General features: G+C 39.3%; 1 protein-coding gene across 3 annotated transcripts in view; it reads left to right on the forward strand.

Annotated features, from left to right (window-relative positions):
* GSK3B (glycogen synthase kinase 3 beta) overlaps nucleotides 1–17086 on the forward strand; it is a 143839-nt gene that overhangs the window by 108123 nt on the left and 18630 nt on the right. For all 3 annotated transcript variants that reach the window (XR_010996445.1, XM_068181957.1, XM_068181958.1), the window contains exon 8: nucleotides 8022–8117. Coding sequence is in view for 2 of the 3 variants with exons in the window: in XM_068181957.1 (XP_068038058.1) it covers nucleotides 8022–8117 (96 nt within the window). In the remaining variant the exon portion in view is untranslated. The remainder of the gene's footprint in view (nucleotides 1–8021; nucleotides 8118–17086) is intronic.

The raw sequence follows: 17086 nt of genomic DNA on the forward strand, positions 1-17086 counted from the left end.
ATAACAAGGTGCTTCCCTTGTAACGCTGTATCCACTTAAAAGTATTTCTCAGGGTGGGAGTAGAGGGGAAAAGTGTGTTTACCTCAAATTTTTCCTCATCTTTTGAAAATGGGGAAGAAGTAGAAAGTGAGGTCAATTTTTTTTCCATTCTGCCCACTATTGGGAGAGATCTGTCCCGTCTACTGTGTATCCTTTAAAAAGAATAATCGAATTAAGCAGATTTGTTTAACTCTGCAAAGAGATGAAACATTCTGCTCTTATGCACTTCCAGAATGATGCTTAAATTCAACTTAAATTTGAAAGGATGTTATAAAAGAAGCAACCACTTGAGTGAGTTTAAGTTTCGTAGCCTCAGTATGGTTGAGGATTCTGCAGCATAAAACTTACCAGAAATGTTAAAATCTTGGCACAATGTGTAAAACGTGATGTTGTATAAAGTTTCCTTTAGGGTAGGATTCATTAAAAAAAATTTGACAGATGGCATCCACCTCTTCCATTTGCTGCCATAGAAAATTAGTATTTCAAGCTTTCATTGTAACGCAGACTTATTTTAATGCTAGCTGGCTGTGGGAGGAGCAGAACTGTGGGATCTGACAGTTGTAGAATAGCAGTGAGCTTGGTAGAAGCTTGCAGACTGGGACCTGGGATCTGCTGTTTGACTATCTGTGGTCCTGCTTTTCAGATAGCTTCATTGGAGCTGTGTGTCTGAAACTTAGGGGCAGGGAAGATGGTGTATTTTAAACTCCCAAAAATGGCCTGTAGTAAGAAAACACTTACCTACATGTTTGGAAATACATCAGACTTTCATCCTTTCTGTTTGATTGATTCCACTGGAGGAAGAGGTCAGCTTAAAAGCTTTACTGCTGGTTCTTATCAATTCAAGATGATTGAATCACAGTTACAGTTGAGACTTTTTTTTTTGAGCCAAGATAAACTTTTCAGTTTTCTCTTCAGTTGCTTACTCAGCTATGATTATTCAGTTTATTTCACAACACAGCAAGTGAATGCTACACCTGGCTGTGAAGTTTTTTGCATTAGACTGGATAATGATTTCAAAATACCATCACATTAAATTAGTTCTCCTTTCTCATGCAGTTCTTGATGACATCCCCTCTTTAGCTGTGTTCCTGGTGATATATCAGTTGGCAGAGCTTGCCCTTCCTGCAGGCCATATGCTCAACATCCTCAGTCCCTTGCTGCATCACAAGCATTTTTGGCTTTTGACAGACTTTGAGACACTTTCAACAGGCTTCATGTAGTTTCATTTCAAGCAGTCTTGCAAGATCTTCTCCATATAGTTGCACCTAGAGTTTTTCCAGACCTACTGCGTATTTGCAAATGGCTCTGAAAAACTGTGCCACTCTAGAAACACAGCATCATGTTCAATTGCATCAAAAGACAGTCCTCTTTTAAATTTTTTCTTGTTCCTGTTTCTTTAAATATGATCTTTCCATATGTTCTCAGTCTGACTGGGAAAGAGAGCACTTTGACCACTTACCCCTGACAAAATGGTATTTGATATAGGGGAATACTCTCTTGGAGCTCCATCTGAAGAAATAGTTCAACCCAAGTACACTCTTCTTGAATAGTTACGCTATTACAGGAGAGAAACCATGTGCTGTGCTTTTTCCAACTTTTGGTCTTGATTGGTGACTCTTTTTATTTTTAGCTTTTGCTTGTTATTCCAAATGTTAGGTTGTCTCATTGCTGGGAATATCTCAAGTGGGTAACCCAATATACTCGTTAAAATTCACGCCCCTACTGGCTTTCAAGTGACATCTCCTTCAGAAATGTGCTCAATTTCTGAAACAGTCACAGTGGTGGTAGTGTGGATTTCATCAGTGATCCCATAAAGAAATTATGTGCAAGTAAACACGCCTCAAAGCAGTCATGCAGCCTTGTACCTGATGGATTCTTCCAGCAGCCCAGGAGGGTTGCAGTTGCCACTTCACTATTTAAAATCCACTGTACAAGTAGGACCCTGCTGAATACAGTTTGAAAGAAGGAGCACTTAGACCACGAGAGTGATTTCTCTTTGAGATGCAATCAGGACAGACTCCTTTGTAAATCTCCAGTCTCCTGTGCACAGCTTGCAGTGCAGCAATGGTGGCTACAGGACTGCTGTGCTCCCTGTGAAAGCTTGGGAGTTTGTTGGCATTCCCAGCCTCACAAGCTCTACAGCATCCCTGAAGCATCAAGGTAAATCTGGCTGGCTGTCATATGCTTTCCAAACTTAAAATGTCTTCAAGTACAATTCCTGCAGACAGTGGTTACTCTTTATTCCTCTTGCAGGAAGTGAATCTCAGAAGGGTAATGGGTTTGTTTCTAAGATAATTATCTTCTCAAAGTTTATGTTTAGTACCTTCCCCCTAGTCCACTTGAAAGCAGAAAAAAAAAAAAAAATCTGTCAAAAGAACGAAGCAGCAATAATTATCTGAGCAGCCCTGGGACATGGGGAGGACAGTATCAGCCAATCTGCCTGGTGTTTTCTTTACCGGAAATATTTTTTCCGTGTGCTGCTATTTAGAGTACGAGATGAATCAACCAACTTGTGAAAACTGCAGGAAAGAAGTGGGGGTTACGGGGTGGAGGTGGTGTTTGCTTTGAGTTTTTTGGTTGCTACTGCAGTGTGATTATTCCTTGCACCAAAACTGGCATTTCATGGTAATTTAAGAGGAATAATAAAATCTTCTTCTCATACTTCCCTGAGTAAGGGGGAACTAGGGGGGAAAAAAATGTATGAAAAAGCAAGTTCAATAGTATCAGGAATCCTATTCATGTGTAACTTTTTGGGCTCTTGACAGTTTTACTGCGCCTAATGCTAAGTATAGACTGCAATTATAATATATGGCTCATACTCAAATGTCAAGGTACTATTTTGGGCTCAGTTTTTGAAATAAAATAAATCCAGTCAGCGTAGTTAATGGGCAGAGAGGAGCCTTGTCTTCCGGTAGAGTAAGCCATAGAGTGTTTATTGTATTGAATGTGGTCCTGTGCTGACGACCTGCCTGCATCTGACATGGGCTTTTGCATGGGTTCTGTCCTCAACCCTAAGGGAAGCCTCCTGGCATTTTTTTCCCTGCTGTCCCCCCATATCACAACTTGGCTCTTCCTGTGCCTCACTTAATTCATTGCTTCCAGTGCTTGCAGGCAGGCAGTATAAAAATTGATGGGCAATTATATTCATGTCAGCAGTGACAATGGGTTTCTTCCTATTCCTGATGTATAGCTCCTTTCGTGTTAGGAATAGAAAAAATATCTATATTTAGTTGGCTTTTATTGTTTGGCAAGAAAGTGTTTTTGAAAGGAAGTGTATATAAAGTGCGTAAGTTTAATTTACTTTCTACCACAGACCTCTTGAAGTATTGTCTCAAGCTGTGTTAACTGCTTGAGATGTTACACTGTGAGTTTTTTAAATAACTATTGGCACACCTCTCACAACTTTCTGAAGAGGTGCAGTCATGTTTGCAGAAGTTTTAATTATGCCATCTGGTAAGCCATAAGCATCAGACTTTTAGGAATACATTTCCTCATAAACGTGCACAATTTTCCCAAGGAAGACCACTATACCACTGCAACCATGGCTTTCTAGAGGTTTCTGATTTAAATTATCACATTCTCCCCTCTCTAGTTCAGTTACTACCAGCTGGAGCTTCTGAACCATTGGTTCTTACCTTGGTCCCTATGCTTCTAACTGCTTACATTTTGGCAAATGTTCAGCAGTAACAATGGTTGTCATAAAGGGCCTTTATTCCACTGGGATTTGTTGAAACTCTTGCAGTTTCCTTTTCCTCTGCTGTTGCAACAGTGTGGGTTTGGTCATAAGTGACTCAGTGCAGTTTTGCATAGTGAAGCAGGTGTGGGCAGCAGCTGTCTTGGTACTGAGGTATAACTGAAGTGTCTTTTGGAGCTGAATAATCCATCTTTTCCTCCTAAAAAAGTTGATTGTAAGAACATAAACTGAAAATCTATATTCAAGTTCATGGCTTATTCCAGGTTCATAAATCCCCCCTTCCTGTTTGGTAAGGATGACATTCTTGTGAGCCTGTCTTTATCGTAGCTTTTCTTTAACTGCAGGAAATAAATACCATTACCCTACCTTCATGAACCCTTTTGTGGAATAAAAATGTTTTGGGGAGCTTCATCCATTACAGACTAATGTCAAGGAAAAAACTTGATGGAATATACTGTGAAACCCGTTGTGTTCAGTTTTTGTTGTAGGAGAATTACAGCAGTGTCCACTTCTCAGCAAGTATATTCTTTAGTTACTCTTAGTAGATAATGCTTCTTTATTTTTATTTAAGAGATTATGATAATGACAATTGGTAATGAAGAGCAAATCTAGTTGACCTGGCATCTTGACTAACAGGAAGATGCTTTATATTCTCACATTGACCTCCCCTTCATTCATTTGAAAATTGAGTCTTCATTCTAGTTCTAGTTGATTCCATCAGACAACTGCATTTCTATTATTACACTACTTGCTTTCGTTCTCGTTCTGCTTAAGTGTTGAATAGAAAGAAAAAATTGAACTTTTTCCTTGATAAAATCACTTTCCATAAGATTCCCCAGGAATTAGAATAGTATGTACCAATCTGCATTGACCTGAATAATTCAATATTGGACCCTCTATTTCTTAAAAGCTCTCTGACTTTTGCAAGATTAGTGGGGATCTTACCAGTGTAGAGAGTATGTGAAGGGAAGGTTCAAAGAGAGAGCCAACCTCTTTTCTTTGGCATCTCATGACAGGACAAGAAGAATGGGCAGAAATTAAAACACATGAAATTCAATCTGAATGCTAACCAGCTGTTTCATGGAGTAATTCTGCCAAAAATGAGCACAGTAATTCATGCTTCTTTCTCAAAAGAAGAATTCTGACCAATTTTTGCAGCAGCTTAAGTGATTGCTGTTGCCAAGGTAACTTGAAAGTATTCCTAATATACTGAAAATTCGGTGTAAATCACTAAGGTACAATTTCAAATCATGTAGCAAACAGAATTGGTATGTTGGGGGGTGAGGAGAGATCCACTACAGGACCTCTTCAAGATATTTCAAGTACTGGTGCAATTTATCACTTTATTCATCCCACTGTTCTAATTTGTAACTTCAATTTGACACAGTCTTCAAAACTTCTGTTCTTCCTTCCAAACTACTTCTCTTTTCAGTTTTTGGTTGGTTTTTTTGTGGTTGGGTTTTTTTTTTCCTTTAATCTGCTTTCAGTACAAATTGGAAGCGCAATCTGGTTTTACAGTCTCGAGTGAACAGAGTAAATATAAATACACTGTGTAGCTACTAGTAGACACTTTTCCTTTTGTACAATTATTTTATGTGTCAAAGGCTGCTATGTAGCTGAAAGGTCAGACAATTCCTTCTTTCAGCTACCATGATCCCTCTTCAGTACAGTCTTTTCTAAGCATTAGTGAAACTGAAGTGCTGTTGCTTAGATGCCTGTGCTTGAGCTTAGGAGTTGCCCTCTCCCATCATCTGGAGTTACAGCTGTGCTTTTAGTGAAATGTATGAATAGACATTGTCTGTGGGTTCTTCCATGAAATTGCCCTTGCTTATCTAATCTGAGTTATCTGATGCTATAGGTGGTCTTTAAATATACTTGCACTGTGTAGGCTCCTATTCTGAGCAGCCTTGGCAACCAAGCGAGTTTGATATACTCGGGCTAAATTTAAAATAAATCTACTTGCTGCTTCTTAGAAAAGCTATTGAAGGAATTTTTTGAGGAGAAAAAGGGTAAAGAAGGTAAACATGCTTTTAAAAAAGTATTATTTATGCTAGGGAGGCCTGAAAACTTAGCTTTTAGAAAACATGAGAGAGCAGTAGAAGGTGCCTGTCATTTTTCAGAAAGTTAATTTAAGTAATCAAAAAACTTCCAAGGTTTTAAAAATTACTTTCATCCTGAATTGGGGTGAAAATAATATTTAGGGGAGTGAAATCCCCTGATCTTTTAGAACTGGAAAGGTTTGAGAATGATGGTCATCAGAACTTTCAGAGCAGCACCATCCTGGCAGGGCTGGTAGCTGGTGGGTGCCAGACAGAAAACCAGCAGGGAAAGGGCACATTTTCCTTTCAATTCTTTTTTCCTTTAAACTTGAGCAAAATATATGGAATCTGCAGACATTCTCCTTTTTTAACCCCTAAGCAAAACCAGTGTTTTCAGACACGCCCCAAAACAATCTGCTGACATTTCTGTCTAACCCTTGGCTTTTAGAATTAGGTGGGTTTTAAATCCTCATGGGCGATGTGATCTACAAAACATTATTGTTCATTTTATACAATTTGTTGGTCAAATTTGTTATCCAAGGAGCAACTGTCTGAACAAGTTGCAGAGTTTATTTCCTCTGCTGCTGCTCTTTATTTAAAAGGTTGCTTTGTGGATAGGATATTTTTGTGTTGTGCAACTCTTATTTTAAATCGCAAAGAGATACCAAGTTTTGTTCATAATACCTGATGACAGTTTCTCTGTTCCACAAATTGCTCAAACAGCAGTTACCTTGCTCTTTTACCTCCTTACCTGACTTTCTGGAGTGCATTTTTGTAATTTCCATTCTTCTAACAGAATGAAAATGTATACAGATACCAGAATTTGTAACCCGATATTTCTTTATCAAGGTAGAGTGCCAACAAGGTAGAGTGCCAGCATCTGTGGTAATTTGTTGCCTGGTGGTGACAGTGCAGTCTGAGGAGATGAGGTGATAACATGACGCTAAGCTGTGTGGAGGGATTTGTCATGGGGCCAAAATAGTGCCACTACAGGTTTCCTATAGGTGAGCCTGAGCCTAGCATAGAAGAGCGACTCCTGCCTTCTGCCATCTCCCCTTCTCTAGGCAGAGCAAAGAGGTGCCCAGAACTGGGAGCAAGCAGAAAACAATGGGATTTCTTGCAGATACTTTGCAATTTTCATATATAGCTAGAAGACAATGACCCTCTCACACTTGGTGCTAACTGAAAAGAAAGCACTAATGCCATATTGTCAGGTATATTCCCTCAAGGGATTTCGGAAATCATTTCAAAATGTACCCACCCCTACAGAGAGATGTGCAATTGTTTGTTATTTCTCATACAACTAATTTGCATCCATAAATAACATTGTGCAAATTCTGGGAGTGAGAAATGCAGCTTGGTGAAGGTAAACCCCAGTTGGTATGCCTTTTAGATACTTCCAAGTTAGATTTAAACTAAGTCTGTCCTCCATGTGGAAATACTGAGATGAGGAAGCACCGCCCAAACCCACAGGGTTATGTTTGTGGGGAGAGCAGGAGATGCTCAGCAGTAACTGGCTGATCTTTTAAGCTTGTCAGAGGACTGCTGTTTGTGACTTGTAAAATGCAGTTTGTGCTACTTGTCTGATCCTTAATAAACCATATGCAGTGAACTGCAATCCCTGAATGTGTTTTGGTAGTACTGTTTTAGATAAACCTAATGAAAGTGAGCTCTCTATCTCACCAAAATATCACTAAGTTTGAGAGAGATGCTTTAATTTTGTGAAAAACTCTATAAGATAATTAAATTTTTGACACTGGGCTTGGAGCATGAACTAAATTGCCCACAAGACCACTGATGTTGGAGCAAGGGCCACAAAGGTGATTAAGGTGCTGGAGCATCTGTCTTATGAGGAGAGATTGCAAGAGCTGGCACTGCTCAGCCTGAAGCAGAGAAGGCTTGGCCAGGGGTGGGGGGATCTCATCAGTGTGTGTAAAAGCCTTGTGATGTGAGGGAATGAAGAAACAACCAGGCTCTTCTTAGTGTTGCCCACTGGTTGGGCAAGTGGCAGCAGCACAGAGTACAACACATTTTTTACTCTGTACAGTGGTCAAAGACTGGAGAAGGGTGCTCAGAGAGAGGACTTCCCTCTCCTGGGTGCAAAAGTTTTGTTTTGCTCTCAACATTATATTAACTTACTAGTTACATAGATGGGCTTCAGTTGCCTCAATGTCTGATAGGTTATACTTCAGTCCTAATTCTATATGAAGCATATCTAAACAATTTGCCTTTTTCTTTCTCCTGTATAGGTTCTGGGAACGCCTACAAGGGAGCAAATTAGAGAAATGAATCCAAACTATACTGAATTCAAATTTCCTCAGATTAAGGCACATCCATGGACTAAGGTGAGTCTATATGATCTGAATAATAAAGATGTGGGCTGAAAGTAAAAATTCAAGTTGTTCAGTTTGTTCAGTGATTTGGTGGCTTTCAGTCTAAACTGGGTGCCTTTAACTAAGCTGGGGACCTGCAAACTTTTGATGTAGCTGAGGAGAAGGAGATATTGAAGCAGTACATTGTAATATCTGTTGGTCTGGGGCTTGCCTATAGGTGGGTTGTTTTTTGTTTTGTTTTGTTTTTTGATCATGGTGTGTGTGTTAGTAGCAGATTGCAATATTCTACATACTATCATGCTATCAGCTAATATGCACAAAAGTCATACAGAAATGAGGAAAGCGTTCCAGTATGTATGTGGCACTTTTGTAGCGCTGTTAAATAGTGTGATGAGGGCTGAGAGTCACTTTCTTAAATGCTTCTTTCACAGATAATACTCTGTTTGTACTTCTTTGGGTGTGCTGTTGAGTGGAGATGTTTTTTCTTGGAGTTACTTCTTACAATTTCTTGTTCTCTAGCTTTCATAGGGGGACACCAGTGTGGTACACGCAGGCAATATTATGACCTCCATGAGCAAAGAGGAAACTGCTAGCAATGAAACAAATACATTGCTGCACAATTAACTGGTTTTCCATATATCAAGCAACGATGACTATTTGACTTCAGACAGAGTAACAATCATTTAGTCAGCTTCTTGGGTGTGGAATAAGTTAAATATTGAGTCTCAAACAGTTGAAGCCTGGGTAGTTAACATTTCCTCTGGCTGCTTGAGAACCGTCTGTTATAGTCACAGTGTATTTCCATCCTATCTCAGCATTCAGGTTTCCTTCTGCTAAGAAAGTAATCTCTGTGTGTGGAAGGGTTGCATGCTTAGCTATAAGCACATGTCCAGGGCAGATACTTTTGGACCAAATACTCTGTGGCAGTAGAAACATTGAACAAACTAATTAGAGCTAATTGATAGCAGGCCATATACCTGACAGGTACATGCCAAGGCAGTACTATACATCACTGTTCTTCTGATAGATTCTCCAGTGAGTTATGTACCTTTCCCCACTAATCCATGGTTTGTGTTTCCATCTCAGAGTTACTTTCTCTCTGTGTGTTGGTTAAGTGATGTATAATAGTATGGGAGGTTAGTAAATCCAGCAAGGCTTTTTAATACCTTATGTTACTGAGGGGAAAAAATTAGAACAGATTAAGTCCCTGGGAGTGATCTCTTCAGTTGTGAATTGTATCCTGGCAAAAGTCAGAAGAATAATCCCAAAACCTTGTAGCACTGAATATTAGGTTTGCATGTGAATTCTTGCATTGAAGGCATTTGGATTAGGGGAGGTTAAATTAATATATAGTGGAGTGCAGAGCTGTACTGTAGGACATGGAGTTGAGTTGCACAGTTAGTTTAAATGCTTATCTTAGCTTGAACAGTCTAATAAATCATCTGTATGGACTTGATGGTCTCTTAGAACACAAAACAAATGGAAGCTTCATGAAAAGACTGAAACTTCCTTCTGTTTATAAAGAATGTTTTTTTGTTGTTGTTGTAGTAGAGGATCACAGGTAAAATTAAGAAGTGTGACAAGCTTGCCAGAAGATCAAATTTGACTTCTTCATTAGGTCACAATTAGTTTTGGAGTGTTGTGCTTGCAGTATAGCTTCTCATTTTCAAGTCCTTCTGTGCACAGCCCTTCCTGATGTCAGCTGGGTGTAGAATAGCATTTAAACCAGTTTATTACAATTGGGTTACGTGAGACTTCATTTGTGAGATCTGTACTTATACAAATGCTAAATTTAAAAGAGGGATTACCCAGCATGATGTTGGTAATGATGCTTATCTTCTTACCTTCTCGGAGTATTACTTCTCAAGATCCTTTCCTTTCAACGATTTGAGCACGTTGAGCCATGATAGATTTAAGTCATAGAATTACATAGAATTGGTTCTTCTTACCCAGTTGTATTAATATAACATCTGATGACATGTCAGTGGGCATAGGCAATCCTCTCCAAACTTCTCTGTCTTAGAATTGAATAGTGACAGAAACCTCTTCCGAGCTTTGGCTTTGAAAAAACAGGAGTGACTGAAGAAGTGAAAGTGATAATGTTGTTGGTTGGTTTTGTTCTTTTGTTACAACTGTGTATGTAACTAGACTGCTACAGCTAGTTGCCAACAGGACTTGAATTTGCAGCTTCAGAAGCACAAATCTTTGCCATCTAAGCTGAAGAATTATTGAAGATGACAATAGGCAGAAGGTGGCTATTTTTGTTGAGTAGTTATGACCAGAGGACTTGGCAGACAGGAAGGATTTTTTTGTATGTGTGAAATAACTTCTAGGCAGTACTTTCAGCATGTTTGAAAGAGAACTACTGAGAATATAGTCACTCCCTGCTGTAAGCTCTTAGATACAAGAGCATTCTCCTTGCTTTGTGCTGTTTAATAGAATATGGGTATTTGTCAAAGTTGGGTTTGTGGGCCCTGCCTGGAGTGAGTTTCATGTAGTCGAGGTGCCCCATGCATGCTTCTATGCAGTCTGGAACTGCTTGTTTCCAGGCCAGTGATCTATCAAAAAAGGTCTTGTTTTCAGGCAACTTTCTTGGTCTGCAAAAGTGTGCATAGATGGTAATTAAGAATTTTCTTTGGAAGCTGTAGTATCTGTAGGTTGCATCTGAAATTCTGTGGTGCTGACTTGCATAGGATGTATCTGGTTCTGGTCTGCGCTCTCAGGCATTTCTGGGAGGAACAGATATGTTGCTTTCCTAGTCAGTTTTGCTGTGATGCTGTGTAATCGGCTTACACTCGCTCTTACCTACATGTGAAGAAGAATGGTGCCTGGTGCTATAGTGCAATGTAATAGAGTCTGGATTTTTTAAAGAGACAGAAAAATTGTTTAACTCTGAAGACAGACAAATCTATGAAGGAATTTTTTTTTTTTTTTTTAAGATTCAATACATTTTGGGCTAAAATTGGAATTTTGAGCTCAAGTTTTACAGATGTTTGAAGCCTAACTTCATAGATTAATTTTAGTTTTTTTCAGTAGAAATGGTTTGGTATTACCCTAACACATTATTGATGCCTTCCTTCTTTAATTATGAGAGAAGTATTAACTAACACTCTAAAAAGTACTTTTCTATGCTGCAGCAATAGTATGAGTTTGTAGTGCAGACTGTTCTCAGACTGATTTTTCAATTTGTTGATAATTTGAGATTGAAGTAAATTTGTAACTTAAGAGTTGGAATCTCCCATTATAAAACTTACAGAGGCCTCTTGTCTCCAATATAGTTTTGTGTTGGCCAAGCATGTGTGTTTTTATACCAGTTTACATGCATGAGGCACATAATGATGGAAGTTCAATATGTCCCTGGCTAGCCAAAGAAAAGAGAATCTGAATTTTCCAGGAATCTTTCAAACCATTCTTCAGAAACAGGGCTTCCCTCTTCTTTTCCCCTATCACCTATCCCTACAGCCCCAGCCTTAACAGGAGGGATCCAAGACATTTTGGTGCTTTCGCAGAGGGGTCCTTTTCAGAATACCAGTGTGTTTAGTAACTTAAATGTTCTTTTTATCCAAACCTCCCTTTAATTTCACTTTGTATAGAATATTTTGTATTTATGGAGGTGCATCCTACAGCCTGTCTGCCCTTGGTCTGTGAAGCAAGTGGATCCTGTTATAAGAGAAACAGTGTTTTGCAGGGATGTGAATATGGCTGACTTACAACAGTCAGAAAACAATAGGTAGGCTTTTAAACACACAATCGTGTCTTCATGTATATCTTGGGTTGGAAAACCAGTCCATTTTTTTCAATGATGTCAGCTCATAAAATAAAAGTTACTACCCTGTCTTGAGATTTGCTGCTATTGTTTTTACTGGGTCATATTTTTGCTTCTGTGTCTTTCAGCCACCTCGACTCCTTGAGCCTTCTTTCTTCTCAGAAGTGCAGTCTGATCTGCGCTACTAATCTTTATACTTCTTTCTGTTCTTCTGACTAAGCTTCATCTATACCATATAATTATGTGACTGGAAAGCCAAGGAGGAAATCCAGGATCAAGTGCAAGACTGTAAATCACAGGGCTGTTGAAGTTCAGTTTTGGTGCTTAGTTTTCTGTGAATCTTTTGGCCCTTTTGGAAGGGGGCAGGGACAGTGGGACAGCCAAGAAGAGGTCTAAAGACATTCTCCATAAGCTTGTGGTAGATTGGTGTCACTTACCATGGCCCCATTACAGCTGCCCTTTATCCTGGCATTTCTCAGATGCTACCTTTAGGTCTCAGATCCCTGCAGTAATGAAAAACAAAGGCAGTGCTGTGATAACTTCAATAAATATATAAAATGTCCAACTTTGACAGCCTGCCTTTCCTCTTGCATCTAACTAGTAAAGGATCTCATTAAGATTGTAGTAAATGTAATAGAATTATGTATTTTAGGCCCTTTCTGTGTAGGGAAAATGACTCTTGGATTTTTTCTTTTCCCCACCCAAGGATACTGCTACATGTTTGCAAATATAATGTCAGGATAATGAAAGATTTGTATGCATATTTATGCCCATGTTTCATGATGGCAGAACAATACAAGTTGTAACACTGAAGGCAGTTTTCTTTACTTAATCATAACCTCTGCCTTGTCTCCATTGTATAGACATGGAAACAGTTTTTACTGCAAGCAGCTCTTAAAAATGGAAAATTAGTCTCTTCAGTGTGCTGTGGTTTGGTTGCCTTTGTTTCTCCTGTTCTGAAAGTATTTGCAAGATTTTTCAAACATGCAGGCATTTTTAAAATACTCTTTTGATGAGATAAATTCAAGTGTATTCAAGAGAATGGCTTTATTCACCATCCCCAAATCTATACTTAGCTGGCGTCTGAGTAATAATTTCCAAGTCAGTGTTGAGTTGGAAAAAGACAGGAGTCATTTGCCTGACAGTGGAAGAGACAGGGAGAAAAACTGTCATGTTTAGATTAGTTTTGAGCATCTCTGCCCCACTGTTGTGCACTCTTGTGGATAAATTAATGAGGACTTTCTCTGCATTACTTTGCCTTCACAATAAACTTGTGGGAGATTTGGGCAGGATCCCTCCCAAGTTTGTGAGCACTTCCTTACTGTTTTAGGGGCTTTTCATTGTTTGTACTGTTCGGGGTATTTTTTGTCTGTGTCTTTAAGCCAGATGGTTATAGCATAGGAAAACAGTGCCTAAGATGAGACTACAGACTCTTGCTCATCCCTTCTGGCACTTCACCGGAGCTGGAATTGGAATTGGCCAATTCTGGCTGCAGCTGAAGTTGTGCAGAACCACTGTTGGTTGTGCTAAAGAGTAGCTTTGGATATTGACTTCAGAATTCATATCTCCGCCTACATTATGAAGTCATTTCTGCTAATACTATAAAATACTTGCCTAATACTTTGGTTTTGATATCTTCTTGTGTACATGTGTGTTCTGTGTGTATGTCTTTCTAATACCAATCACTTTACCTTGAATGTTGAATAATTCTGTGCTTGTAGCAGACAGTCCTGTTGTCTTCCCCACACTCTGGGACTGGGATATCGACCCTGGTCTCTCTCATAAACATGTTTTTCCACCCTTCAGAACTGGTTTTATGTCTTCATCCTGTCCTATTCCTGCTCTCCTTGTTCTTGTCTAGTTTTTAAGCAGATTGTTTTGCTTGTAATGCTTCCAAAGTGACTGCTCATACTGTAGATTCAAGGAAGAATACCAAACAGTCAAATTGATAAACAGACAGCTCATTTTGTCACTTCTAATTATAACTGATGACAAAAGAAAGTGAAAACTCTTTTGTCAGAAATCTTGTAAGTGGACTTGGATTTGGATTCAAAATGAAAATGCAAACTCTTCTGAGATTTTAGTCTGCTCTTTTGTAGAGGAACAAAGATACAGTGAGAATGAGATGTTTCTTTGGTTGCAGTTCCATAATTGGTATTAAGTTCATCATGGAGCCGGGTCAGTTCTCTGCCTCCCACCTGCATATTCCTGAAATGCATTAGGCTTTGCAGGGTGGTAAAAACCTCTTGAACAACACATGTTCAGAATTTGAATCAATTTCCTTTACCTAACTGACCATTCTGACCAGCCTGCAGATGTTGGGACAAGGGACCAGGGCAGACCTGCATGTCCAAAAGGGCAGAACTCTAATTTCCAGCATGAGCTGGACTTGATTTATGCCTGTTGTAAAACTGTGCCTTGACCTTTTTCTAAAGAGTACAGCTCTGGTTTTTGCTTGATGTGTAATGACTTACAAGCAAAGAGTGAAAACAGCTCTTCTAGAGACTGACTTAAAAGAAAAAAAAAAAAAGTTTTTGTCAGCTCCTTTTGCAGCAGCAATGATTTTTGACAGTGTAAATCTCTTATTTTACATGGCTGAGCAAAGAAGCCGGGTTTGCTGGGTGGTAAATTGCCCTGCCTCTGCCCAATTCGTATGCAGTAAAGAAAGTACTACTTAACAGTAGATGAGTGAGCACTAATGCAACATTAAGAAAGGATTTCCATCAGTGACTGTGGAAATCAAATGTTAAATTTAATGTGTCTTCTGCAGTGTACCATCTGCTTAGCCACGCCACTGCAACACATCTGTCTAGGCTATTCATAGCAGCTGTCCAGCGAGGTTGAGTGCACTGAAGCACATTTTGGGGTGCTCTCTCTCAGGAGAAAGGGAGCTGTTTTGTTCCTCTTAGCTTTGTTGCTTTCCTTTGGAGCTCGATAGAAGCAGAGCACATGCACTGGGTAACAAACACAAGCTCGTTCTGTCTCCGCAGAGTCCTCAATGGAAGGAGCCCAGTAAAAAGTGTGTGGTCTCAACAATAAGTAGCTTTGAAGACAGGTTCCTGGTCCCGTTCCCAGTTCTGTGTTGGCTCATTTGTAAGCCACTTAACCCTTCTGTCTTTACTTCATTTTCCCCTAAGTGCCATCAGACAGGAATTCTTGACTAATCAGGCATTTACTATTTCTGAGATGCTTTTAGAGAAAACATAGAGGGATTTAATCAGAGAAGGAAGTTGGAAGGTATATATATTTTTAAATATCTCCCAACACCAGTGCCTCTTTTGTGGATATCTTTAACCTCTGTTTTTTATCACATGAGTTTTATACACTTCAAAATAGCCAATTGGCATATTTCAGAAATCCCATGTTGAAATTCTCAGGCTTTTGGAACAAGACTAGTCCCAAGAGCTTCAGATGCAGCCTTGGGGTTTTTTGTGCCAGGTAGACCTCAGTGCATACATTGCTGTCTTGAGTATGTCTCTTCCCTCTTCTTTTGTTTGTGAATGTGTTGTGTTCCTCATGAGCCTTATTGTGTTAAATTTGGATGATCTAAATGCTGCTTCATACTAATTGTATTGTATGATAGCATTTTTTAAAAGTTGATTTGAGGGTTGTGTTCTACATTGATGACTTGGCTTGTAAACAGTACAAGCTTTTGGTTGAAGGGAGGAGCTTTCTCTCTTACCTAATGTTCATGTGCAATAAAAAATGTGCTTACAAGCCGAAAGGATGTGCACAGACTGTCAGCCTTGAATCGGTGGTGTGGGTGGTTCTTGGCAAAGCATGTGAGTCTGAAGCTGGTGAGGAAATTTTTAACCATGGTGTCACAAACTTGATGCGTTAGCAACAGATGTCATTTCCCTAAGCCTCTGCTCTCTTAGGTAGCACAGCATGCGGGCAGTATTCACAATCGGCATGCAAAACGCACAGTGGCTGATGGCATGAAATCATGTCTTTTAATACACACTGGCTAGAAGAGCACCTTGGTGTCACATTGTGAAGCTTTGGCTTTGGGGCTTAATTATGCCAAGACAATGGAGCTCGTGTTGCGCATGAAAAGTTTGTTTGAAGAATGTCAATGAATTGAAAGTCAGAGCAACCATTCTCTTAAAACAATACTTAGCTCTTGCCCCATGTGGTTTTATTTGAGAGCTGAATGCTGATGTAAGTGAAATAGGAGAATTCTGTGCTTTCCATCCTTTTTGTTTCATCTTTCATATGTGCAGAAAAATAAAATTCAGAAGGGGCGTAAACTCCGCTACACTGGTAGGAACTATTTCCAGTTAGTAAGATAAAATGTGACTGCTCTGCTAGTGCACAAAGCCTTCATCTGAACTGAAGTCTCTTGGGGATGAGAGCTGTGTAGTGCACTTAAGCCTGAAATGTTGAAGAAAGGTGGTAGTTCCAGAAAAATGACGGGGGAGTAATATAAAAAAATTTGTATTGATAGCAGTTCAGCTTAAGAGGAGAGAGGAGTGTGGCAGGCCTTGCTGGCTCGCTCTTATGGTCTCTCGGCATTTGAGCACCACTAGCAAGCCTGAACAAAGAAACAACTCGCACTGGTCCCTCAGCTATTTGGTGAGGTACAGATTTATTGGCATCTGAAGGGGGGAGGGAAAAACCAACAAAAGCACCAAACGCTGTGGCTTTGGATGAGTCAGCATTTCCATTTGACATGATCATCCAGAGATTTTTGTAACTCATCCAAAAAAAACCCCAAAGAAAAAACAGCAACCTGGGTCTCAGCCTGAAATTCATTTGCTTTGCAGAAAAAAGAGGTTTTGAGTTATTCAAGTGCAAATTTTTCTTGAAGAATATTGTATGTAAAGCTTTTTTTTTTTGCATTTGTTTATCTCCAAAACAGGTTCATTTTTTAAAATGAAAACTTGAGCCTTCGGTCCCTCCTGTGGACAAATAGCCTTACACAAGGTCTTGTTTCATTTTAGAAAAATGAATTGCTGCGCCGGTGGGGTAGTATTTGATTGCTTTAAAAGTTCCTGTCAGTGTTTTATTTTTGGTTTGATTTTGTTTGTGGACTTGCTGTGCCTTTTGCCCGGCCGTATTTAGTCTGCATACTAAATGTTAGTCTACCCAAACACTTTGTGCACTTAGCTTTTATTCCTTTTTTTTTTTTTTCCTTTCTCTTTTTTCTTTCCTTTTCTTTTGTTTTCTTTTTTTTCTTTTGCTTTCACCCAAATGTATTTTAGACCGAGACAGA

The sequence above is a fragment of the Anomalospiza imberbis genome, chromosome 2, assembly GCF_031753505.1.
Source record: "Anomalospiza imberbis isolate Cuckoo-Finch-1a 21T00152 chromosome 2, ASM3175350v1, whole genome shotgun sequence".
NCBI lineage: Eukaryota > Metazoa > Chordata > Aves > Passeriformes > Viduidae > Anomalospiza > Anomalospiza imberbis.